The sequence below is a fragment of the Silurus aristotelis genome (assembly GCF_946808225.1).
Source record: "Silurus aristotelis genome assembly, chromosome: 7".
Classification (NCBI taxonomy): Eukaryota; Metazoa; Chordata; class Actinopteri; order Siluriformes; family Siluridae; genus Silurus; species Silurus aristotelis.
The window spans coordinates 7,668,481-7,695,574 of NC_139580.1; the positions used below are offsets into that span (position 1 = coordinate 7,668,481).

The following is a 27,094-nucleotide window of genomic DNA, read 5'->3' on the forward strand; positions in this document are numbered from 1 at the left end:
ACATGACAGTTTATTAATTTAATTTCCTGCTGAAGGATTAGAGGACCTCTGTCAACACAAGACACACAGATGAGCTGAGAAACAGCAGGGGCAATAATCTCCACTTCTTCTTTTTCTTCTTCTCCACCTGGCTGTGATCTGGTGAAGTGGCATTTCGGATCTTTCGATTTGCATTCTGTAATTTGCAGGTTCTTCCTAGAATGTGGAATTCTATGTCCCACAATAATGTTTTGCCAATTAGGTTTGTCTGGAACTAATCCATTGGACTGATATAAATCAAGCCATGTTTATTGGCTCGATCATGATTATTGGTGAAGAAGTTGTAATATTGCAGTCGATACATACAGTATGTATGTTTTATGAGTAAAACATTCTTTACGTCCATATCATGATGAGATGATGGCTGTTTTGAGGGTTTAGAGTAATAGAAAGCCTTCCTGTAATTCGTTTTGCTGCAGATTAGTGTTTTGGTCCTTCATGTGCTGTAAACGATGAACAACTCACACACTCGAATTTGGCATTAGTTTACTTTAATGTTTCATACAGACTTTGGTTGCATCATGTGACTCATTAGGATTAATCTAATACATAAACACAAGTCCATCCTCAGACAGAATATGCACTATATGTATAAAAGTTTGTGGGCACCTGACCATAAGATTCGTTTGTGCTTTTTGAACATCCCATTCCACAGTTAGTCCTCATTTGCTGTTATAATAACCTCCAGTCTTGTAGGGAAAATGTTTACTAGATTGTGTGATTGTGGAGTTTTGTGGAGATTCTTTCAGACAGAAGGGTGTTAGTAAAGTCAGGTACTGATCAGTAGGTGACGTGAGGAGGACTGGGGTGCAGTCAGTGTTTACATTCATACCAAAGGTGGTCAATCGGGTTGAGGTCAGAGCTCTATATCAGGCCACTTTAAGATTTCACAGGTAAACTGATTTGTCAGTCAGCACAACTGTTATTAGGTCTGATGTTTGTACTGGCTGACCAATCGGACTTGACTAATCTTGACTGATTAGATTGACTAACGACTGACCAATCATATTTGACCAATTAATCCAATGGCTAAGCAATCAGACATGACCCATTATGAGACCAATGGCTACACAATTAGACTCGATCCATTAGAACAGTGGCTGATTGATCAGACTTGATCCATTAGACTAATAACTGACAAATCATATTTGATTAATTAAACCAATGGCTGAGCAATCAGACATGACCCATTATTAGACCAATAGTTACACAGTAAGACTTGATCCATTAGACCATTGGCTGAACAATCAGACTTGATCCATTAAAACAATGATTGACCAATCAGATTTGATCTATTAGACTAATGGCTGACCAATCAGAGGTGACCCATTACACAAATAGCTGACCAATCAGATTTGAGAATTCTACAGCACTGTAATATTTGGTATACAATTAAATAAATACACCAGGTGACAGGAGTACAGAAGAATACAAAGGCTGTATTGACCAGAATCGGATCAGTTCATATTGTACAGTATAAGACAGACGAATCAGAGCATCACCTCCATAGTACTGATGCGTTTTATCCGAGCATGTACAGTTCACAAAACAAAATATCACAGGATCAAACAAAATAAAGAAAGCAGTTTAGCAGCAGCAGGAGTGAATGTGATCGCAGTCCAAACGTATGAAGCGTGAAACTAGGCTAACATGGGAACAACGAAGTCTCAAAAAAAGGCACAAACAATACATTATACATCAGACCTCACCTACTTTCATCATCTGCATAGACTGGTGTTGCATTAAAGGCAATTACAAACATGCCAAATCTTTTTTTTTTTTGCAATATTACAATCAGAAAGTAAAATAATAATAATAATAAAAGAGATAGCAGAGGAGAAAGAAAAGAAATGGACAGACATTAGAGAGAGTGATCCAAGGTGTCATTAAAGCTCTTTAATCCAAGCTGTTGTGACTCATGTCCTTATTCACCACCGCATTAGCGCCACTGCAGATGTGCAATTCTTTGTCAGCTATTCATCACATTACAAGTTCCAGGGTCCTGGGAAACGTACGTGATCTGCTGACGAGCTTTTCGTTAGAGAAACAACTTTCCCAGCGTTCATTTTCATGTCCGATCCATGAGATTCAGATGAGTGTACTGGTCAAAAGCTGCCCATCGCATACAGTGATAAGAATGTGGGGGCTTCTCATCTACACCAAACGTACAAAATGTAGTGGGCACTTGACCATACATCCATTCATATGGGCTTCTTGAACATCCCATTTGCTGTTACAATAAACTCCACTCTCCAGAGAAGATTTTGGTTTGTTTCCAGCTAGAAAAGTCAATACTTTTGTCCAACATTTGTTTTTGTATTGACTTTATTCGTTTTACAAATACTCAATCACACTTTACCACATTGCATCATGAAACGCCTCATAATTCTATTGGATTGAAATGTTAGCTGCTTTAAGGAACTACTAATGATTAACCCGACCTCCAATTACCACATCTGTAGCATACAACATTAAAATCATAAAAAATAATAATAAAAAAAAGAAGCCTAATGGCAAGAGGACTCAATGCACATTTAAGGTGGAATAGTAAATATGGTTTTGCTTTTTTCCCCCTATAAAATATTTGAAAACAGATCTGTAAATACTTGATCCACTTGACCATCCGTTTTCCTTCCCGATTCCCCTGATTCATCTTGACGCCTACCTCTGGATGGAGTTCTCTTTAACGGGACACTCCGCTGAGGATGGCTCCATATGACCTGACTAACGATCCATGAGGCTCCTGTGAAAGGTTAAACTCAAGAACCATGAAGATGGATTTGGACTGTAGTGACCATAAACCGATTGATTAATGGCTGCAATTTGCCAGTTTTGCACTCAAGCGTCCATCAGGGAACGGTTCCCTCGAAAATGATGGAACTATAACGAAGGGACATTCGGTGTCCGGTGAGGACGAGTTCCCGTTTGAGTCGAGGTTTCTCCCTCACAATATCTCACAGTTTTTCCTTTTCACTGTCATTGGGAATAAACTCAGACAAATGTATGACACTAACATTTCTATACTGTAGGTGGTTCCTGACTGGCGATGGAAATGCGTTACATTGACTCCATTGTAACTTGAAAATATCGTGGCCTTTACTGTAATGTAGTAATAATTGAACAAATTAGAGAACATTATTTAGCAAAACTTAGAAATTTATAGTACCTTACTGTATAAACTATACAGTATATACGTAAGTGTAAGTGGGTGTGTAGACGAGCACTGGTTCGCTAGTCGAGGGTGGAGCATAAGCCGCTACCTTTTACAATTTTGTCGTATTTCTATCATCAGAAAATTGAAAAATCCTAAGTCGAACATTCGTAACTCGGTGGCTGTATTTGTAATTATTTATTTATAGACAATGTCCATTGAAGAAAAGAAAAAAAAAATGTATAATTACCCTTTGAGATTTTTATGCAATATTGTGATTGCATAAATTGTTTAGTATACTTTGTATTGACGTTTTTATTTAAATGATTTCATTTACGCCAAAGCTACTTATAATTTAGAAAGGATATTCCTTAAGTTACAAGCTGCCTACTTATTGCCATTAGGCTTCCTTTAGACATGATTCATAAGATACAATGAGTCCTTTGAATGTGAATGAAGAACGGATCTCCACCTGAAGGTACGACGCAAATAAAACTTACTTGTGCTTGTAAGTAATCGGTCGACTCTAACAAGGTTTGCATGGCTACAAAGCTTTGTCTTGAAATGCAGAATGAATTCAAAGAGCAGAAAGAGCCAGATGGAAATAAACAAAAAACAACAAATGGGTGTTCCCAGCGCTGTGACAACATTATTAGATACAGTGTTTTAACAACAAAAGTGAATGCAAAATCCACTATTTCAGTAGTCACAGAGCCAGCCTGCACTACCCATGATTCCTTCTCAGACACAGAAGCCCCTCCCACCCACACGTGGGTCATCTTTATAGAAGGTCTTCTCACAGCAGCAAAGAAATTTCAAACACGTCCACCACTGCCTCCTCAGGGCTGTGTATTCACCACAAAAAGCTCACAGGCAGCACTAGAGATGCCACTGATCAGACCGTTGGAGAGTTTTCACACACATGTAAACACACATACAGATGACACACGACACGCATCCACACACATGCACAATGCAGTACTAATGTCATTGTGCATAACTGCAATGTAATAAAAACAAAATTTAAATAAAAAAAGTTATAAAATTGTATTGTCCAATGCCTTGTAGGATTCTAGACTTCTAGTCCTATAGTACAGGGTTTTAGTTTATCAGTAATACAGAGCAGGATGAGGAGTGAGGGAAGACGCAAAAAAAAAGAAAATACCGGTGCAGTGGTAGGCATTGTTATTGGCAGGGGGTGATGAAGTTGAAGGTGTAGACATTTGAAGGGAAAAGGCGAGATAAAGTTAACTGTGCAGACATTGATATTTGAAGTGCATGTCATAGTTGACTATGTAGAGACTGGAATTGAAAAGGGGATAGCAGAGTTGACTGTGTAGACACTGGAATTGAAAAGGGGATACCAGAGTTAAATGTTTAGAGACTGGAATTGAAAAGGGGATACCAGAGTTGACTGTGTAGAGACTGGAATTGAAAATGGGGGTTATACCAGAGTTTACTGTGTAGACACTGGAATTGAAAAGGGGGACCAGAGTTGACTGTGTGGAGACTTGGAATTGAAAAGGGGGCCAGAGTTGAATGTTTAGAGACCGGACTTTAAAAGGGGGTGGTGGATTTGACTGGGTAGAGATTGGATTTGAAAAGGGGTACCAGAGTTGACTGTGTAGAGACTTGAATTGAAAAGGGGGACCAGAGTTTACTGTGGAGACACTGGAATTGAAAAGGGGGACCAGAGTTGACTGTGTGGAGACTTGGAATTGAAAAGGGGGCCAGAGTTGACTGTGTAGACACTGGAATTGAAAAGGGGATACCAGAGTTTACTGTGTAGAGACTTGAATTGAAAAGGGGGACCAGAGTTGACTGTGTAGAGACTCTGTAGACTGTAGTTGACTGTTTGGATATTGGGATTGGAAGGTTTGATGAAGTTGACTGTGCAGATATTGGGACTGGAAGGTTTGATGAAGTTAACTGTGTAGATATTGGGACTGGAAGGATTGATGAAGTTGACTGTGCAGATATTGGGACTGGAAGGTTTGATGAAGTTGACTGTGCGGATATTGGGATTGGAAGGTTTGATGAAGTTAACTGTGTAGATATTGGGACTGGAAGGATTGATGAAGTTGACTGTGTAGACATTAATATTGGAAGGGGATGAATAAGTTAACTGTGCAAAACATATATAGGGGGTATAGCAGAGTTGATTTGGTAGTTGAAAGTTAATATCGGTATTGTGTGAGGTGATGGTTTTGTCTCTGTATTCAACGGTATTGATGACCGTGGATGTCAGTATTGGAAGGAGATGACCGAGTTGACTTTGTAGACGTGGTAAGAGCGATTCCAGAACACTCGCGTGAAGTAGTTGGTGTACGGAGAGTAGGTCATTTTGATCTCGTGACAGAATCGCCCGTGCTTGGAGAAAGTGTACATTTTGCCTTTGTCATACACCACCTATTGAAGAACAGTGAAACAACAAACACATTTTTTAAGATCTAAAAGAAACCAGAAAAACACAGCCCATAAAATCCCATTAGAAGAGTTACTATTTATTATTAAATTAAATTGTTAGTAAGTTAATTTACGCCAACAACGTTTCTGCCAAATTCTTTAAAGAAAAAAATCCTAAAAAGTTGAAAATCTTACTAAAAAACTGAGTGGAGTCTTAAAATAAAGCCAAACCAGTTTCATATTCAAATACATCATCATTGTATTAGGGTAGAGTGTTTTAGACGAATCTGCACATTCATAAAATTCGTGAAATCACAATCTCAATTCAATTTACACTATACAGACAAAACTTTGTGGACACCTGACCATAAGATTTGTGTGCGCTTTTAGAACATCCAATTCCACACTTAGCCCCGAATTTTTGTTATACTTACCACCTCTACTCTAGGAAGGTGCTCCACTAGATTTTCTGGAGATTTGTGCTCCTTCAGTTACAAGGGGTTTGTGTAAAATCGGATACTGATAAGGCCGGGGTTGAGATCAGAGCTCTATTTCAGGTCAATTAAATTTAGAGGATGACCAATTGATCGGTTTCGCCGTTTAATTCGTACCGGTAAACGAATGCTGGAACTGTCGGGTATCGACAAAAATCCATTCCCAAAGTTTTTCCGGCTTCCGATCTGCTGTCATTACAAGAGTGGCCTCTATTGATGAATTCATATATTCACATTTATTTTTCTTAAGCACATTTTCATGATTCTGTATCTTTTTTTGTAATAAAGTCTTTTATTCAGTATCTTTTTTTTTTTTTTTTTTTTAAACTATCGAATGATTTATTGGTTATCAGCAAGTATGATCAGTCGACCTCAACTCAAGACCTATGAAAGGTAGAGATATTCGTGTACAGTAAGAAGGCGACCTTATGTGTGTGGTGCATGCGTGTAATTTGACCCACGTGTCCATTTGCGTAGTCCAGCAGGTCTTTGATCCTGCAGCCTTTGACAGGACCGATCTCGTTACACAGCTCCTCTTCGATAATGACGTAACTCGACCTCTGGGCTGTTAGCAGCTTATAGACATCCTCGGCAGAACGCATGGCGTACACCTGATATGTCTGCGACAAATCGGTCGCCACACAAGACACGCGTAGGAAAGAAAATAAGCAAACTTTTCATAATAATGGTGATGCCTAACTTTTAGCCAATGAGATTAGACCATCAGTGGTTCAAATGCTGGAAGAAAAACTATTGCGAAGATCAACATTCTAAAAATGGCATCGGTCAAACGTGTGGTGTAGAAAAAAAGAAACGGACTTTATACAATGTCGTTCATGATATTATTCAAATATCCTGATGCCTAATCTTTAGTCAGTTGGATTGCATCATCAGTGGGGAAACTATCGAGAAGATCTACCTTTGGGAAATGAAAAAAAAAAAAAAAAAAACCTGTCCGAGCCACGCCCTCATTTGCCTCGTTCTTTTATGCTAATCGCTAATCACATATTATAAAAAATATATTATATAAAATACAAATTAAAATATTCAATTAATAAAAAAATTAAAAAAACCATGATTTCCACAAAGAATTACACATTCAAATCGAACCCTGGATATGTTGAATTAGTCTAGAACCAATTTAGCTTTTATGCCTTGCTTATTGATCTCATTCAAGTAGTTGTGCATGTTCAGGCAACCCTGCACTGATCTAAAAACAGTGTGTGTGCACCCCCTTTCCACCCTGACCTTTTTTTAAGATAGCCTCTCCTATATACCTATGTAAATGCTCCATGAGACATGCGAGCGAAGGCACATTAAACACCTCCTGATTCAGCGCATGCAAATTTCACTGAGAGGGAGAAATAGAGACAGAGAAAAATATAGAGAGAAAACGAATGAACGCAAAGCGAATTTACACTCTCGGTTCTCTGCAGCAGGCTGAGATCTGCGTAGAGGGGTAGACTGGTGACCGGCCATCCGGTGCACACCTTCACCATTCCTGATAGCGCAGGACTCGCAGCAAACACGGCCGAGAGAGGAGCATGACTCCTACGGGAGGGAAAGAGAGGTTGAATTAGAGATCGAAAATAAAGAGAGAAAGCAATAACTACACTATACGGACAAAAGTATTGAAATTCCTGACTTTTCCACTCATGTATGGTTCTGTTCGGACTGTTGTTGAAAAGTTGGAGAAACACGATTGTATTGGATGTGGTAGCATGAGCTTTTCCCTTCCTTTTAACTGAGACCCAGAATGGCAATGTCCCTGTCCACAAACCCAGCTCCATGAAGATATGCTTTATATGGGATGAAGTGGAAGATCTCCTACTATAGAGCTCTGACCTCAACCCTATTGCACACCTTTGGGTTGAATGTGAACACTGACTGCACCCCAGGTCTCCTCACATCACCTACCTGACTTTACTAACACCCTTGTGGCTAAAAGAACCTCCACAAATCTCCACAACCACACAATAGAGTGGAACATCTTTCCAGAAGAATGGAGGTTATTAAGACAGCTAATGGGAGTGGAAAGTGTACAATAACACTTCTTATAGTCAGGTGTCATAATTTACCTTTAACAAAGTTCTGACAATAGAGACATCTTCTGAAAATCAATGTTCAATTAAAATGTCTCTTGGAAAAAATGTGAAGAAAAATTCGAAATATTGACACGTTTTCAGAATGAGTTGGTAATATAATCCTGCATTGGCACCACCTTCAAAGCTGCTGTTTTACAAATGAATCAACACCCTGTGACCTTTCCTGTAATCAAATGAAAGCCCGGCATGCTGTTACAGGAAAATAACAGCATGGTGTGATGCCGTTTCTCACGTCTCACTTAAGTCTTGGTTTTCTATTCGTTGGTTATTAACACTCACCTAATCCAGTTCATGAGCTCCACTGTATCAGGATCATAAAACTCTTGTACTTCTGTAAGCTCCGACAGCACACGTGGGAAATACTGAATAGAGGAAGAAAAAATAAAAAATAAAAAATAAATAAAAAAAGTTTACTTCTCACTAAGGATCAATCAAGTAGATCATCCACCCAGGAATCAATCTAAAGCTGAAGAAGTGCTCAGAAAAGCTTTCATAAAAATGTGATGTAAAAAAAAATCAACAAGACAAAGTCTCACCTCTCTCCATAAGCTGAAGCCAATGATGGTCGGTACTGCGGTGCTCAGAATTAGTGCCTGAGGGAAACAGAAAACATTCCATCCAACTATTTATCCATCTGTCCATCCATCCATCCATCTATCCATACATACATTCACCCCACCATTGTCCACCTACCCATACAGCTATTCATCCATCCATCCAACCATTGTCCATCATTCCATCCATCCCATCATTATCCATCCATCCATCCATCCATCCATCCACCCAACCACTGTCCACCTATCCACCCATCCATCGTCTATCAATCCATCCATTCATCCCATCATTGTCCATCCACCCATCCATTGTCTATCAATCCATTCATCCCATCATTGTCCATCCATCCATCCATCCAACCACTGTCCACCTATCCACCCATCCATCAATCCATCCATTCATCCTTCCATTTTCCATCCTTTAATCAAACCATTTATCCATACATCTATTCACCCATCTATCCATTGTCCCATCCATCCATCCATCCATCCCACCACAGTCCACCTATCCATACATTTCCATATCCATCTGACAACCAATTCAATAACCAAACCAGTGTCCTAGCTAACCATGATAATCTCCATAGATATATGTATCTACCCAACACCCAACCACCCATCCCACCATCTACCACTTCCTCCATCCATCCCTTAAAAGTGCCCCTCCACTCACCAGCACTACAGGATGTACAGACTTGAGTCTGACCCATTTGAACACGGTCATCCAGAGCTCCGGTGAACACACCCCAAACGCAGTGAACATGCACACATACGGGGTCCAAACATACTTCATCCTGCAGTGGGGAAGAAGCAAAAAGATGTCATGAAAGAATCCCCTCATAGGTCAGTCAGGTGAAGTCTAACTCTGGGTCGAGGGTAAACTCTGACCTGTTCATGAGTCAAGTCAAGTCAAGTTTATTTGTATAGCGCTTTTCACAACAGACATAGTCTCAAAGCAGCTTCACAGAAATCAACAGTCAAGGTGAACGGTGTGCATTTATCCCTGATGAGCAGCCATGGCGACTGGGGCAAGGAAAAACTCCCTTAGATGTAATGAGGAAGAAACCTTGAGAGGAACCAGACTCAAAAGGGGAACCCATCCTTATTTGGGTGACATCAAGAGTTTGATCATAAATCTTTCAACAATACAGAACACTGGAGAGTGAGAACTTACATGAGTACTGGAGTATAAGATTATAAGTAAATGTTCTTTCAACAGTCTTTGGTATAAAAGTAGGAGCTACTGAGCTCAACATTTGTGATCATCACAGATCCAGCACCAGCTTCTCCATGCCAGAGCCTTTAAACACTTCAGAGAGTCCAATGTCAAACTCCACACATGCAGTGGGATCCAATTGGCACTGGTATGTCTCTAGATGGTTCAGGATGATCCAATTAAAACACTCCGATCTCCTGCATCTTAATTGGCTCATTAACACTGAACGCACACTATTATTAGGGCGGGATGTTAACTAAATAAATCCTAATAGGATTCTAATGATAGTAGACTGAACTTAATTCTTGTTCAAATATGTTTCATGTTCTATGAAAATGAAAGATCGAGCACCAGGCAAATGTTCTTGTGCTGTTGTTATGTTCTTGTGCACGACGAACAAATCCAGTGTTTTTTTTAATGCTTTCTTGAAGAAAAAAAAAGACGTTTGTTTTGTTGCAGGGCATACTGAGCTATAAATTGACACTCTCTGCCCTGGTGTAACCCCTGCGATTTCGCTGATTCCAGTCTGCTGCTTGACTGAGACCTCGGGAATAACGATTGACGAGAGCTGCCTCGTGAAAAACAGACACGTTTAACCGCCATTTTGCAGTATATCATGTACCGGGAATGTGACTGGACTATTAAAGAGATATTCTGGGTTTTTATTCGTGGACCACTGAGTAGCCAAGAGCCCAAGAAGAAATGTTGTTTCAATGAATTATAAGAGCGAATACCCCTGAAACAGCAGGGCGAGAGCTCCGAACAACAGCGTGTGGAACACGTGGTAGATCACCTCCGGACGCTCGCCGATCCGCCCATCCTCCATCTGCACATTGGTGTTTAAACGCTCGCCACTACAAACAGAAGAGCACATGAGTCACCAAACTCATTCACGGCCATGTGAACATTCTGGACATACATATACACACTGTGGGTACAGTATCTCACAAAAGTAAGTGCACCCCTCACATTTCAGTATCCTCTCAAGGGGCAATATTATAGAAAAGAAACTTGGATATATTTTAGAGTCATTGTGTGTTTTAAAAATAACAACCTACAGCCAGAATAACTGGCAACCAAAGTAAGTAAACCCTAAGTGAACATGTTAAAACTGTGTCCAACGTGTCAATATTTTGTGTGAACACCGTCGTTATGTAGCGCTGCTTTAATCCTCCTGGGCATGGAATTCACCAGAGCTGCACAGGTTGTTGCTGGGATCCTCTTCCACTCCTTCATAATGATGTCACGGAGCTGCTGGATGTTCGACACATGGCGCTTCTCCACCTTCCGTTTGAGGAGCCACACAGGTGCTCAATAGGCTTCAGGTCTGGAAACATACTTTGCCCACTCCATCAGCTTCACCTTCAGCTTCCTCAGCAAGGCAGTTGTTATCTTGGCGGTGTGTTTGGGATCGTTTTCAGGTTGGAAAGCTGTCGTTTGGCCCAGTTTCTAAAGTGAGGGCTTCATGTTCTGCTTCAGAATGTCACAATACATGAATCCATGTTTCCCTCAATAAACTGCAGAATAGATTTCGCTTCTGTTCGTTTACATTTTGCTAATTGATGAAAATAGATGATGAACAATTCTTTTCGAAAGCATTTTCACTTCTACAAAGCATTTCTTCTCACCTGCTTTAAAAATTTTAATTGTGTGTGTGTGTGTGTGTGTGTGTGTGTGTGTAATATTAGGACACTCCTAAAAGAGACTCCATTGCGGTCATGACTAAAACCTGATACACAGATTTTTGTCCATATCCACCATATGCAAATTAATTAAGGATCGATTTACAATGGACTGTGTTTCATCAGAAAGCCAGTAGTAACCGGTTACTGTGATCCAGACCAAAGCAACGCAGCAGGTTTACTGTAGATTCCCTTCCTACCATGGCACGATCAATGCTAATTAATTACAACAGATTAAATGCTTTATAAAACACACTCTTCATAGAACACACTCCACTATGCCACACACTATAGACTACACTATTAGTATAAATCCCAGGTTAATTATTCATGTAATACATGAGAGTGTATGACTGGAAGCTCGATGCACTGAGTAGAACCTGAGTCTCCTGTAGATAGTCTGCAAGATCGACCCCACGCAGACGAGCAGCACGAGAAGATAAAAAGGCAGGACCGAAGCGTGTGTGAGGCGCAGATAGAAGTCCTGTCCCAGAGCCTGGAAACCGTCATCGCACAGCAGTAGGTTTGGTATAAACTCTCTGAAACCACACCCACAGCAGAACACACCCTGCTAATTACAATAAAACTCCATTAACTTAGTTTTAAAAAGAAAGAATCTGGAGATTTGCACTCACGTGGTCGAGTTGAGGCCGAACCTGACCTCCAGGAATTTTAGTATGAAGTCAGTTTGATTGACTGGAAAGATTCTCTAGAAAAGGAATCAGAAGTAAATGGTCTTAAAGAAGTGGGTGGTATGTTTAAACCAAAAAAAAAAAAAAAAGACAATGTGTTCCAAACACACATCTTAACTGCGGAATCAATTTCCAAAATACGACATGGCTGCTCATTTCATAGTCGTTTTTTATTTCTTACTAAAACGTAACCGAAACAACAAAAAAGACTGTCGGCATACAGTTGACGCACTTATAACAATATAAGAACAATGTATTTTATTTTAATGTAAGCATGACCATGGAAATGCAAAGAGCAAGTCGAAGGAAAAAGGAAAAAAGATGGAGAAAGAAAATAAATCAGGGATAGAGTCTTCAAAGAAATCACACAAAGAGGCCCAAATCCCTTTTTTTCATAGTTCAACTTCAAGCTATATCTATTCCAAAACACACTATATGGACAAAGGTCTGTGGACACCTGACCATAAGATTCCAATATACTTATGATTCCGCATATCGTCCCCTGTATGGTGTTATGAATTGGACAAGTTATGCTCAACAGTAACTTGGAGCTTAGTGGTGCTCAGATTTACCTTAACTAGAAGACCCAAACCTGTTCCAGCGATCTCCATGAAGATCTGCTTTACATGAGGTGGAGTGGAAGATCTTAAGTGGCCTGCTATAGAGCTCTGACCTCAACCTTTACATTTAGTTGAGTTTATTAAAACTCGCCATGGTGTGCACACACACACACACACACACACACACACACACACACACACACACACACACACACACTAGTGACACAAGTTTGTTTACACCACATTTAGTTCCCATTTTCTATTTTAATCCCACTTTAAATTATTCCTTATGGGGAAATTTGTATCAGCATACAAATTTTTTAGAGTGCGAATCGTGTTCCGTAACGAATTAAATTTGTATTCTGAGGTACCACTATACTGCATTTTTTCTTATTTGTACCTAAATGTAAATTAAATGTTAAATTATGGGTCAAATTTTAATAAAATGATGACTTTGTAGTTCTCTGTTTAAAATAGCTGCTACAATCACACTTATTACATGTTGGACATCATTAATGGTTAACTGCATCGTCATATCTCTCGTATTAATTAACACAGCTGCTGGGTATGTTGCCTATACAAAACCTCTCTCATGACAAAGCATTTAATTCATATCAGCAGACCTGGCAACCTCTTCTGGAAATCCATCTAACTAAAAATTTTCTTGAAAGTCTAACCTACACAGGGTTGTGTGGAAGTCTGAAATCTTTCCCAGGGCACTTAAGCACAAGGTATTAAACACCCTGGACACACACTTATTCACACCCTATTGACAATTTGAAAATGCCAATCAGCCTAACAGGCATGTCTTTGGAGGGGGGGAGGAAATGGAAGAACTGAAGAAGCTCCAAAGCATGAGGGGAGAAGATGTGCACACAGGAAGGAGACAGGAGTCATACCCCCAAACACTCAAACTGAGTGTTCGCTCAAATTAGTTTGACTTGTATAAATGAAATGCATTTCTGCTGCTGCGTCTGACCTTTATCAGGTAGTTGAAGGTGATGCTTGCGGTGAAGACTAGGTACAAATGCAGAACGATCTTCATTAGTCTCGCCACCAGCGGGCCTACCTTCATTTTTTGCTTAAAAAAAATAATAATAATAATTACCACACAATGTAATAAACAATGTACAAAAAAAACATCAAATCACTTGATTTTGCATAGTGCTAGTAATTTGTACATTTACACGTATTTAAACAGCTTGAGGATGAAGTCTAACGATGACTTCAATTCAGACTTCCCTTACCTACATCAGTTCAGTACCTGACTTTACTTACACCCTTACAGCTAAATGAATCTTCACAAATCTCCACCAGCAAAGTTAAATCTAATCTAATCTAACCTAATAGACAGACAGACAGACAGACAGACAGACAGACAGACAGACAGATATTGGTGCTCATACTTACTACATACTTCATTCTACACACATTCTACATACTATATGATGTTTGTAGGATCTAAGTTGCTTCATCGATCTATAATCGTTTCCTGGTCTTTATTTGGAAATTAATGAATTGTACCTGCAGGAATTTGGCCAGTGTGTTGGCTATAAGCAGACTGAGGAGGGGACAGGAAAGCAGACTGGGCTTGTGATACTGCAGCATGTAGGCCAGCAACAGAGAGCTCCAATACACCTTATGGACATCTGCTGTCTGTCAACCAGAGAAATTGAGACAGACAGACAGACACAAATGTACACAACCCATTATTATGAATAACAAGTCCATTCTTACTGTTATCATTAAATATAATGTAAAAATCGCCTGTGTGTGTGTGTGTGTGTGTGTGTGTGTGTGTGTGTGTGTGTGTGTGTGTATACCTTGCGTGCTGGTATGAGGTCGAAACAATCCAGTAGTAAGATCGCAAGCCCTTGTACAAACAGTATGTAGTGGCTGTGCTCCCACATCACTATAAAGGTGAACGTTGTCACGCTCATTAGCAGGTAACAAAACATCTGAAACACACACATACACAAAAATGGGCATACTGACTGAAATAACAAACTAAAAACACTCTAAGCCTCCAGAAGTGTGCTAGTTCACACAACGCTTCTACACAAATCTACACAGATGTGTATACTGATTGTGTATTCACACCTCTGTGGCAGAGCTGATGCTGTTGCTGAGGAAGCCGGTTAAAGCTGCGACTTGGCAGGAGAAGTAGGGGAGAGCCCAGTTATCTCTCAGAGGAATGGCGTAGTCCACTTTAGTCGTATCCGGCCTGAAATACACAACCAATCAGAGGAACAATAATGAAGAGTGATGATGACAACTCACATCGGGGTTACATAACTAACAGCAAAACAGACAGATAGATAGATAGGCAGGCAGTAAGATACACAGACGAGCAGACAGATATAAAGAGAGATAGACAGAAAGAAAGAAATAGTCAGAAAGACAGACAGACATTCAGGCAGACAGATATAAAGCAGATAAACAGAGAGAAATAGACAGACAGACAGATGGCAGACAGATGGCAGACAGACAGACAGACAGACAGACAGACAGACAGACAGACAGACGGCAGACAGACGGCAGACAGACGGCAGACAGATGGCAGACAGATGGCAGACAGAGGTTTCACTTTAAAGTTGATCTGAAGGTAGTGAATAAAATCCCAAACCCTTCAAACCCCGTTCTTCCTTCAGTGTTCTTTTCAGGCCACGCCCACAAACCCAATTCTAACTAACTACGGAGGTTTAAAACCACAAGCAACATGACTGACAGGTGGGGAGAAAATATACTGGGCTGTCTGATGTAGTGTTTCCAAAGTTTGGGGCTCCACAGAGACACAGTTTCACCTCTGAGATGACATTTTTTATATAGTTTTTTTTCTTACCCACTATTACAAAAATTTTTTGACCTAAAATTGCTCAGCTCAGCTCACCTTTCACATTTATGTTTCATTCCTTACTTTCTTTTTAGTTTGATTTCAGACTTAGTTACGTAACTCGGCACAATTTTGTTCATTTTAACAAAAAATGTCAGCAGGATGGCAGTGTTGCTTTTGAGTTGGTTTCCTGTTCCTGTGTCTGACCTGTTAATGATGAACCAGGCCACCGCCAGCATCCCGGCCACCCAAGTGCCACTCAACACCCAGCTGCAGATGAACAGAGCGGTCACATAGACGGCCTGCAGTGCAAATACCAAGCCGATGTAGAAATAAACCGGCTCTATAGAGTCCTGTAGCAGAGAGGGAGAGCGATACTGAAACACACATTCCTCTCTCTTTTTTCTCTCTCTCACACGCACGCACGCACGCACGCACGCACGCACGCACGCACGCACGCACGCACGCACGCACGCACGCACGCACGCACGCACGCACGCACGCACGCACGCACGCACGCACACACACACACACACACACAATAAAAAAACGCTAGCATTAACATTTACTTTAAAAGGCAAACAAAACAAAACAAAAGAATCAGATCTCAGTTCAATCTCGGTCCGGTCTCAGCAAGGTCTCGGCACGGTCTCAGTCTAGTCTTAGTCAGGTCTCGGCACAGTCCCAGTATGGTTTTAGTCTAGTCTTGGCACGGTCTCAGTCTGGTTTTAGTCTAGTCTCCACACGGTCTCACCTGACTGCCACTGAGTTTGTACAGCAGGCTGCTGAGAAGCTCTGGGTAGAGAGACAGCTGCTCCACTGCATTAATGGTCTGACCAGATAGTGTCCTATTATCCTGCATCAGCTCATACACACCTGCCCCCACACACACACACACACACACACACACACACACACACAGCAAAATCAGATACTTTCAATGTAATACAGCAAACTGTTCTTTTTGTCACATTCCCTTCTCCATCTCTCCCCTCCTTTGTAGCTCTTATTTATAATCGCTGATGTTCACCTCTGTCTCTTTCTCTATTTGTCATTCTTTCCCCATATCTCACTCTTACTTTCCCCATATCTCACCCTCTTCTCATAACGCTCTCCCTCAATTGCTCTCTTATCGTCTCCCTTGCTCTCTTCTCGGACTGTGTCTCTCCGTATTTGCTTCTAATTCCAGGGTTCATGCACATGTCAGAATTTCATACTTTTCCCAGATTCAAATATGCAGACTTCCATTACGATTTTTAAGACCATATTTCACATCGGACACAATGATTATATTTAAATTCCAACTATAACATGCGTTCTGTTACAATCTCTGATGAATGTCAGAGTGGGAATCTCTCGCACGGTCGGAGGGCGCTGGACTGTCATGGCAACTGCTGCCTCACAACGTAACAACCAATCACAGCAGTGCTGATCCAGTCTCATAGAAACGCATTTTTCTTTCCGTCCACACGTGGATGCTGTTTTCAGTCAACCAAAACACCAAAGTGGATTAATTTGAAAATGTCCAGTGTGGACCGTGTGTGATGACGCATTTTCAGTCATCGGGGCGACGTTTCAAAGAAATAAACGGCAGTCGGAAATGACGCGGATTGAAGCGCCTCACGTTTTGCTCATGCACAGTACAGTAAGCGTTTTTAGACGTTTCAATGTGGATGAGCGACTTCTGAGAAACGACAAAAATGAAAGTGTGGACGTGAAGTGTTTTTTTTTTTTTCATGAAAACACTTTTCAAACGTATAAAATCTATTTTTTTTCAAATACTTAATTTTATAATTTTGAAAACCGAATTTTTTCCCTTCCCATACTAATCCTGGAATGGAAATCACTTAAATCAAATTTCATACTTTTTCAGACTTTTCCAAAATGCGTAGGAACCCTGTAATTCTCACCCTCGGTTTCCCTCCATCTCTGTGTTTATATCTCTATCTTCATGTGTTTCACTCCTCCTCTATCCACAAGTCTCAGTCCATCTCACTCTCTCTTCGGTGTGTAACCGGAAGGCAAAAAACGATTGATCACGTTAAAAGGATGACTCTCCTGTACGTAATTTTATTAATGAGTGTTTTTTGTTGCAATGATTGATGGAGAGAATAAAAAGAGGGAGAGACGAAAACCTTGAGATTGACACAGAGCTAAACACAGAGGTGTATGTGTGTTTGTGTGCATGTGTAATTACATGATTGAGCTGAGACGTAAAAGTCTGTGGAACTGAGGAAATGACTGCATTGAATAAACCCCTCAAGGCTCTCGTTTCTCCTGTTTTATCTTCTCGGTCACTCACTGCACCACTTTGATCATAAAATTTGGCACAGGTGATCCTTGCAACTCGACTACCACGCCCAGAGTCACGTCTCTAAAAACCTTTGCTGTTTGTTTTCTAATTCCTGTGAATCTGAGTTTAGAATTCCTTTTTGAATTTTCCCCCCAGAAACTATAAAGAGGGTACAAACATTCGCACGCCATTATATTTAGACCCATTTGAGACTAAAGAGTTGAGTTACCCTTCTCGAAGGACGAGGCGAACAGCATGTGCTTGTAATAGTAGTAGTAAAGACCACTGCCTCCCTGGAAGGTGATCTCTCTCTCCAGCTCCTGAGAAGGAAAAGAAAAACATCACACCTCCATCACCACACCTACATACAAGAACCTCCTATATCTCATACTGGTCCCTCCTAACCCTTAACTTCAGTCTGTTTTACACTGTTACCACATTTACCTATGTATAAATACACACACACACACACACACACACACACACACACACACACACACACACACACACACACACACACACACACACACTTTTTTTTTAATTAACGCATTAACACAAATTAACATTTAACACACATTTATTCACAGAGTTAACAGTGATAAAGTATTGTGTGAGTGTTATATGTAAGCGTAACAATGACTGTGTTAATGAATAACAGCGTTACAGTGTGTACATGTAACAGTTTAAGAGTGTAACATTGTAACTGTGTTAATGAATAACAGTGCTAAACTTTTATACTGTTACATGTACGGAATGTAACAATGTTAATGAATAACAGCGTTACATTCCATACAGGTAACAGTGTAAAAGTTCAGCACTGTAACATCGTAACTGTGTTAATGAATACAAGCGTTACAGTGTGTACATGTAACAGTTTAAGAGTGTAACATTGTAACTGTGTTAATGAATAACAGTGCTAAACTTTTATACTGTTACATGTACGGAATGTAACAATGTTAATGAATAACAGCGTTACATTCCATACAGGTAACAGTGTAAAAGTTCAGCACTGTAACATCGTAACTGTGTTAATGAATAACAGCATTACAGTGTGTACATGTAACAGTGTAAGAGCGAAACATTGTAACTGTGTTAATGAATAACAGTGTTACAGTGTGTACATGTAACAGTGTAAGAGTTTTGTGTCACCTGCCGAGTAGAGAACCAGAACTTCCTCTCGTGGTATGTGCTCAGGTACACAGCGTACATCATCCCACAGGTAACAGCTGCCATACATCCAATGAAGAGTTTTGCTAACCTCTGAAATATTACAGCTACACACACAAACATATGTGTGTGTGTGTGTGTGTGTGTGTGTGTGTGTGTGTGTGTGTGTGTGTGTGTATAAGAGAGAGAGAGAGAGAGAGAGAGAGAGAGAGAGAGAGAGAGAGAGAGAGAGAGAGAGAGAGCGAGCGAGAGCGAAAGAATTAAACCATAAGCAGTTTACAGATGATTTGACCACAAAAAAAAAAAAAAACGTTTTACACAGTAACTAGTGCTGAATTCTCTCCATTGTGGTTAAAGTTAATGTTGGTATGTAGTGGTATGTAGAATGTGTGTGCAAAACACTAGATTACACTGCACTACGTTCAAACACTACACTACAGCACTATACTACATTTAAACTACATCGCTTACAGAATTACATTGGCATTCAGGGAGAGACATTAAGCTGGTTTAAATCCTACCTGTCTGATCGTTACCATTTCGTAGATTTAAATGGAGAGCTATCCAGGCTAATGCTAGTGAATTATGGCGTGCCACAAGGTTCAGTTCTAGGACCCCTGCTCTTCACGATATACATGCTTCCGTTAGGAAATATTATTAGAAGGCATGGAATTAGCTTCCATTGTTATGCTGATGATACTCAGCTATATATTTCATCCAAACCAGGCGATACAGCTCAATTAACCCGGATAACTGAGTGTGTTAAGGAAATAAAAGATTGGATGACCCATAACTTTCTACTTTTAAATTCTGATAAAACAGAGATTTTGCTCATCGGCCCAAAAACTAGTATACAGAAACTCCTTCAGAGTTCTTACAAGGTCAAGAAAATATGATCATATAACCCCAATCTTATCGTCCCTACATTGGCTTCCTGTTAAGTTTCGAATAGACTACAAACTACTGCTACTCACTTATAAAGCACTAAATGGTTTATCTCCATGTATCTCTCCAGTCTTTTAACACGCTACAATCCGTCACGCTCCCTGAGATCTCAAAACTCTGGGCTTCTAGTAGATCCTAGAATAGCAAAGTCCACTAAAGGCGGTAGATCATTCCCATATTTAGCTCCTAAACTCTGGAATAGTCTTCCAGTTTAAGTGTAGATTAAAAACATATCTTTTTAGCAAAGCCTTCACATAACATACGTCTCACATCATAACCTTGTGCTCCAGAACATCTGATCACATGCACATTATCAACTTGTGCTGCTAATATCATGAACAGCAGCGCTTCTTAAAGTTTGGCCAGCTCCAGTCACGTCCCACCTCATGATGATTATGGACTTTAAAGAAGTAGATGCCGAACTCGCAAACATCCCGAACCATCTAGAGACGTACCAGTGCCAATTGGATCCCACTACATGTGTGGAGTTTTACATTGGACACTAAAACACTACACTACAAACAAAAAACTACACTATAATCCAACACTAAAACAATACACTACAAGCAAAACACTACACTATAATCCAACACTAAAACAATACACTACAAGCAAAACACTACACTATAATCCAACACTAAAACAATACACTACAAGCAAAACACTACACTATAATCCAACACTAAAACAATACACTACAAGCAAAACACTACACTATAATCCAACACTAAAACAATACACTACAAGCAAAACACTACACTATAATCCAACACTAAAACAATACACTACAAGCAAAACACTACACTATAATCCAACACTAAAACAATACACTACAAGCAAAACACTACACTATAATCCAACACTAAAACAATACACTACAAGCAAAACACTACACTATAATCCAACACTAAAACAATACACTACAAGCAAAACACTACACTATAATCCAACACTAAAACAATACACTACAAGCAAAACACTACACTATAATCCAACACTAAAACAATACACTACAAGCAAAACACTACACTATAATCCAACACTAAAACACTACACTACAAGCAAAACACTACACTATAATCCAACACTAAAACACTACACTACAAGCAAAACACTACACTATAATCCAACACTAAAACACTACACTACAAGCAAAACACTACACTATAATCCAACACTAAAACAATACACTACAAGCAAAACACTACACTATAATCCAACACTACAACAATACACTACAAGCAAAACACTACACTATAATCCAACACTAAAACACTACACTACAAGCAAAACACTACACTATAATCCAACACTAAAACACTACACTACAAGCAAAACACTACACTATAATCCAACACTAAAACACTACACTACAAGCAAAACACTACACTATAATCCAACACTAAAACAATACACTACAAGCAAAACACTACACTATAATCCAACACTAAAACACTACACTACAAGCAAAACACTACACTATTATCCAACACTAAAACAATACACTACAAGCAAAACACTACACTATAATCCAACACTAAAACACTACACTACAAGCAAAACACTACACTATAATCCAACACTAAAACACTACACTACAAGCAAAACACTACACTATAATCCAACACTAAAACAATACACTACAAGCAAAACACTACACTATAATCCAACACTAAAACAATACACTACAAGCAAAACACTACACTATAATCCAACACTAAAACAATACACTACAAGCAAAACACTACACTATAATCCAACACTAAAACACTACACTACAAGCAAAACACTACACTATAATCCAACACTAAAACACTACACTACAAGCAAAACACTACACTATAATCCAACACTAAAACACTACACTACAAGCAAAACACTACACTATAATCCAACACTAAAACACTACACTACAAGCAAAACACTACACTATAATCCAACACTAAAACACTACACTACAAGCAAAACACTACACTATAATCCAACACTAAAACACTACACTACAAGCAAAACACTACACTATAATCCAACACTAAAACAATACACTACAAGCAAAACACTACACTATAATCCAACACTAAAACAATACACTACAAGCAAAACACTACACTATAATCCAACACTAAAACAATACACTACAAGCAAAACACTACACTATAATCCAACACTAAAACAATACACTACAAGCAAAACACTACACTATAATCCAACACTAAAACAATACACTACAAGCAAAACACTACACTATAATCCAACACTAAAACACTACACTACAAGCAAAACACTACACTATAATCCAACACTAAAACACTACACTACAAGCAAAACACTACACTATAATCCAACACTAAAACAATACACTACAAGCAAAACACTACACTATAATCCAACACTAAAACACTACACTACAAGCAAAACACTACACTATAATCCAACACTAAAACAATACACTACAAGCAAAACACTACACTATAATCCAACACTAAAACACTACACTACAAGCAAAACACTACACTATAATCCAACACTAAAACAATACACTACAAGCAAAACACTACACTATAATCCAACACTAAAACAATACACTACAAGCAAAACACTACACTATAATCCAACACTAAAACAATACACTACAAGCAAAACACTACACTATAATCCAACACTAAAACAATACACTACAAGCAAAACACTACACTATAATCCAACACTAAAACACTACACTACAAGCAAAACACTACACTATAATCCAACACTAAAACACTACACTACAAGCAAAACACTACACTATAATCCAACACTAAAACAATACACTACAAGCAAAACACTACACTATAATCCAACACTAAAACAATACACTACAAGCAAAACACTACACTATAATCCAACACTAAAACAATACACTACAAGCAAAACACTACACTATAATCCAACACTAAAACAATACACTACAAGCAAAACACTACACTACAATCCAACACTAAAACACTACACTACAAACAAAAAACTACACTACAATCCAACACTAAAACACTACACCATAATCCAACAACTAAACTACAAACACGAACACTAAACTACAATCAAACACGAACACTAAACTACAACCCGAACACGAACACTAAACTACAACCCGAAAACGAACACTAAATTGCAATCAAACACTAAACTACAATCAAACATGAACACTAGATTACAATCAAACACTAAACTACAATAAAATATGAACACTAAACTACAACCGAACACGAACACTAAACTACAATCAAACACTAAACTACAATCAAATATGAACACTAAACTACAACTAAACATGAACACTAAACTACAATCAAACACGAACACTAAACTACATTCAAACACTAAACTACTATCGCACACTAACCTACAATAAATAAATAAAAAAAGAGTGAATTCTCACATTTGCTGCTCTTTGTTGGTGTCTTGGCTGAAGTTGTGCTGGAGTTGGAGTCCTGCTCTTCCGAGTCAGGATTCTCCGTCTGGCCCGTGTCTGTTCTCGCATCATCTGCGTCTGCATGAGTTTCCTCAGATGCTTCTTTCTCCATGCCTTTGTTTGCAGCAGAGCCTGAATCTGTTGCCACACCATCACATTCCTCATCATCCCTTACAGCTCCTTCAACACATCACACGATGTGATTACGGCAGACATCACAGCATTTTCCATCATTTTTCCAAACTTTTAGCTGTTTACCTTCTGATCCGGCTGCGTCACGGTTCCCTTCAGGAGCTGCCTCGTCCTTCTCACCCGGTTTTCTGCACCGCACTTCTGGCATGACTTTTTAAAACGGGGGGCCGACAAACTGTACACGACGACACACAGACTACAGTCAGCCACGAAGACCTACAAACCGGTTAAACACTTAGGCTCCGAAGACAACTTGTGCAATTCCTCGACATATTGCTCTGGGATCGAGTTTTTCCGAGTACAATATTTTATTGAGTTTCTCTATATTATTCTCAAAATATTGATCTTCTTCATGGAACCGTGACAGGATTCGTGAAATGAGAAAAACTAAAATTAATTTAGAACGCAAGAACAATCACAATTACTGAAATCTTTAAAAAAAAAAACTAAGAAACATGGTCATTGTGTACACTGCGTATTATAGTACACGTACACTATATGGCAAAAGTATTGGGACATCTGACTTTTCCAGCCCTATGTGTTTTTCCCCCAAACAGTTACCACAAAGTTGGAGGCACACAATTGTAATGGACGTCTCGATGCTGCGGCATTACATTCTCCCTTTTATCTGAACTATTTATCTGAACTTTATTTGAATTTAAACTGTTCCAGCATGACATTGCCCCTGTGCACCCTGTCCATGAAGATATGCAATACATGAGTTGGAGTGGACCATCTTGAGTGGTCTGCTGTGGAGCTCTGATCTCATCCTTATTGAACAATTTTGGAAATAATGTAAATGCTGACTGCACCCTAGACCTCCTCACCTACATCAGTACCCGACTTTACTAATGCCCTTGTGGCTGATGAACGCAAATGTTCACAAACACACTCCAAAATCTCGTGGAACATCTTCCAGAGTGAAGGGAATTATAAGAGCAAATTGGGACTAAATGTGGAATGAGATGCTCGAAAAGCACTTAGCATACTTATGACCAGGTGTCCACAAACTCTTGCCAATATAGTGTGTGTGTGTGTGTGTGTGTGTGTGTGTGTGTGTGTGTGTGTGTGTGTGTGTGTGTGTGTGTGTGTGTGTGTGTGTGTGTGTGTAACCATAAATCTCATATTTGGACTGATCAGACTAAAGGACGGTTCAGTTTTCCACTGATCTAATGTCTATTCCCCGTGTTTCATGCCCTAGAGCAAGTCTCTTCTGCTTGATGTTCTTCTGAAGTAATGGTTTCTAATTCAACCATTAAAAAATGACTTACGCAGTCTCTTCTAAACAGTGGATGTTCAGAAATATGTCTGGCACTTGAACTCCGGGAAACATTTATGTAAATCTGAGCTTTCAAAGGCTGGAAATTCTAATAATCTTATCCTCTGCAGCAGAGGTAGCTCTTGGTCTTCCTTCCTTTTTGAGGAAGGTCCTCACGAGACCCTGATGTTTCATCAAAGCATTTGATAGCTTTTGAGACACTCAAGTTCTTGAGATTTTTCAGGCTGGCTGACCTTCATTTCTCAACGTAATATGGAGTTGTACAGAAGTTGTAATAGCATTAAAAGGGCCTCGTGGTCTGAAGTAAACTAATGGTCTAAAAAAATTTCGCAAATTAACTCTCGTGTGAAGCAAAAAACATTCTAGTTGACTACCTCAGTATTCTGATGAAAGAATGCCACCCTAACCCTAGTTTGCCAAACTGAATGGAGCTACTTTGGGCAATATAAAATATAAACCATTTTTTTGATGATTCGACAGGTTTTTTTTTTTATTTTGTTTACCACATATTTTCTTACGTGTACTTTTAGATTTTGTATGTCTTCGGTATAAAAAAAAATTTACAATGTTGAATATAATAATAAAAATTATCAAATCACTGAAATAGAAAGTGTCATTGCTCACAACTGTATAATAGAGAGGATTCAACTGAGGGGGGAGGGGCGGGGCTTAAAACATAGGCCACGCCCCGTGGTTTGAATCAAGATGCAGATGGTGTCACTCCTCTATATAATATATTTAGGTCATAATGTAAAAATTTGGCTTTGTGATAAATTTTTGTAAAAGAATAAATAAAAATAAATAAAAAAATATATATAAATATACACATATATGAGTAAGTAGATAAATAGTATATAAAAGCAGATAGAAGTTGTATATTTATATTTCAACACGAAAAAGTACATTAGTCCTTCAATAGATTAAACGAGGCGTCCTGAAATGTCATCTGGGGATCATGTAATAATAATAATAATAATAATAATAATAGAATTTTAGTTAACATAAGCTAGCTGTGTGTTAGCCATAGGTACAAAAATACAAATAAATCACTCCATCGTGTAATAAATTAGACCTTATTTGGATCATTCTCAAGCAGGATCGTAAGTAATCCGTATAAAACTTACCACACATGAAATCAGGGTTTATTGGTATTATAATGATTATTGATGATGTTCTTGCAGCTCCTTCTTCATTCCTCTGTATCTGATGCTGAACAAGAGATTGGACAAAATAAATAACTAAATTAAAATCTCCAGCTATTCCTCAAACTGAGATCCGACTACAGGTTTATTTCCTATATTTATTAATAAAAAAAAAAAAAAAACCCGAGCTGGAAGTTAGGGAAATAAGCACCAAACTAGAGCTGAGGAACTTCCTCCAGCGAGCTTCCTGCGCATAAAGTTTGCAGCTTTATCTGCTACGGAATGCGACGCAGGACAATATAGCGTTTCATTTTGCGTTACTGGTGATCACTACTGCGCAAGAAATGCGCACCAATTCTACTCAGTAGATACTACAGGTGTAACGGTGCACAAAATTCACGGTTCGGTACGTACCTCGGTTTTTAAGTCACGGTTCGGTTCGATTTTAGTACCGTTAGAGAAAAGAAATGCAAAAGGTAAAATGTCTCATCGTTTTCTATGAACGCAGTTTATTATTAACATTTGTGGATAGTTTACGTGTTTAAAATCATTTTAATAAAGTGACTGGTTGGTTTAAATAAAAAATACTTTCATATATTAAGTAAATTGATTGATTGATTAAATTGGCACGAATAAAATTTATTAAATAAAATTAAATAACAAAAAAATTAAATATACATTTTTATAGACACCCTTTGGGTGTGTTTGTGTGTTTTTTTACATTTAATTTTCTAAAGATATGTTCTACTTAACTCTTCTATTTATTTTAGCATACTTTACCAAGTATCTTCATTTCTTCCATCCTTCTTTTACTCCCTCAATATAAGAAAATGTCAGGATTATCTCCATTGAAGAGAAATTCTTAAAGTTTGACATAAAATTTAATTCTCTTT

General features: G+C 38.9%; 2 protein-coding genes across 4 annotated transcripts in view; one reads left to right on the forward strand and one right to left on the reverse strand.

Annotated features, from left to right (window-relative positions):
- The window catches only part of LOC310729111 (uncharacterized protein), a 239,346-nt gene that overhangs the window by 148,307 nt on the left and 63,945 nt on the right, over window positions 1-27,094 (forward strand). The gene's annotated exons all lie outside the window — the stretch shown is intronic.
- LOC310728409 (putative C-mannosyltransferase DPY19L4) lies at window positions 1,459-26,475 on the reverse strand. 3 transcript variants are annotated; one of them, XR_014534257.1, is made up of 21 exons: window positions 26,184-26,474; window positions 23,847-23,955; window positions 23,556-23,768; window positions 19,175-19,299; window positions 18,255-18,345; window positions 16,487-16,608; window positions 15,940-16,085; window positions 15,000-15,123; window positions 14,723-14,857; window positions 14,424-14,555; window positions 13,879-13,980; window positions 12,283-12,356; window positions 12,028-12,186; window positions 10,700-10,819; window positions 9,423-9,543; window positions 8,732-8,788; window positions 8,475-8,557; window positions 7,509-7,641; window positions 6,552-6,710; window positions 3,663-5,599; window positions 1,459-3,573 (listed from the first exon to the last, which is right to left on the reverse strand). XR_014534257.1 is itself a non-coding variant. In XM_083545774.1 (21 exons), exons 3-21 carry the CDS (start codon window positions 23,926-23,928, stop codon window positions 5,435-5,437), a joined length of 2,343 nt encoding a protein of 780 aa, XP_083401900.1. In that variant the 5' UTR covers window positions 23,929-23,955; window positions 26,184-26,268; window positions 26,385-26,475; the 3' UTR covers window positions 1,459-5,434. The 3 variants fall into 3 exon arrangements, 2 of the variants coding, with proteins under 2 accessions (XP_083401900.1, XP_083401901.1); XM_083545774.1 differs by having other exon boundaries at window positions 1,459-5,599; window positions 26,184-26,268; window positions 26,385-26,475; XM_083545775.1 differs by having other exon boundaries at window positions 1,459-5,599; window positions 23,847-23,996; window positions 26,184-26,268; window positions 26,385-26,475.

Coding starts and splice junctions, on each gene's coding strand:
- LOC310728409 (XM_083545774.1), bottom strand. CDS start 23,928: ATGCCAGAAGTGCGGTGCAGAAAACCGGGTGAGAAGGACGAGGCAGCT. Junction 23,769..23,846: donor TGACGCAGCCGGATCAGAAG/GTAAACAGCTAA, acceptor GATGTGTTGAAG/GAGCTGTAAGGGATGATGAG. Junction 6,711..7,508: donor TGCTGCAGAGAACCGAGAGT/GTAAATTCGCTT, acceptor GATTTGTCGCAG/ACATATCAGGTGTACGCCAT.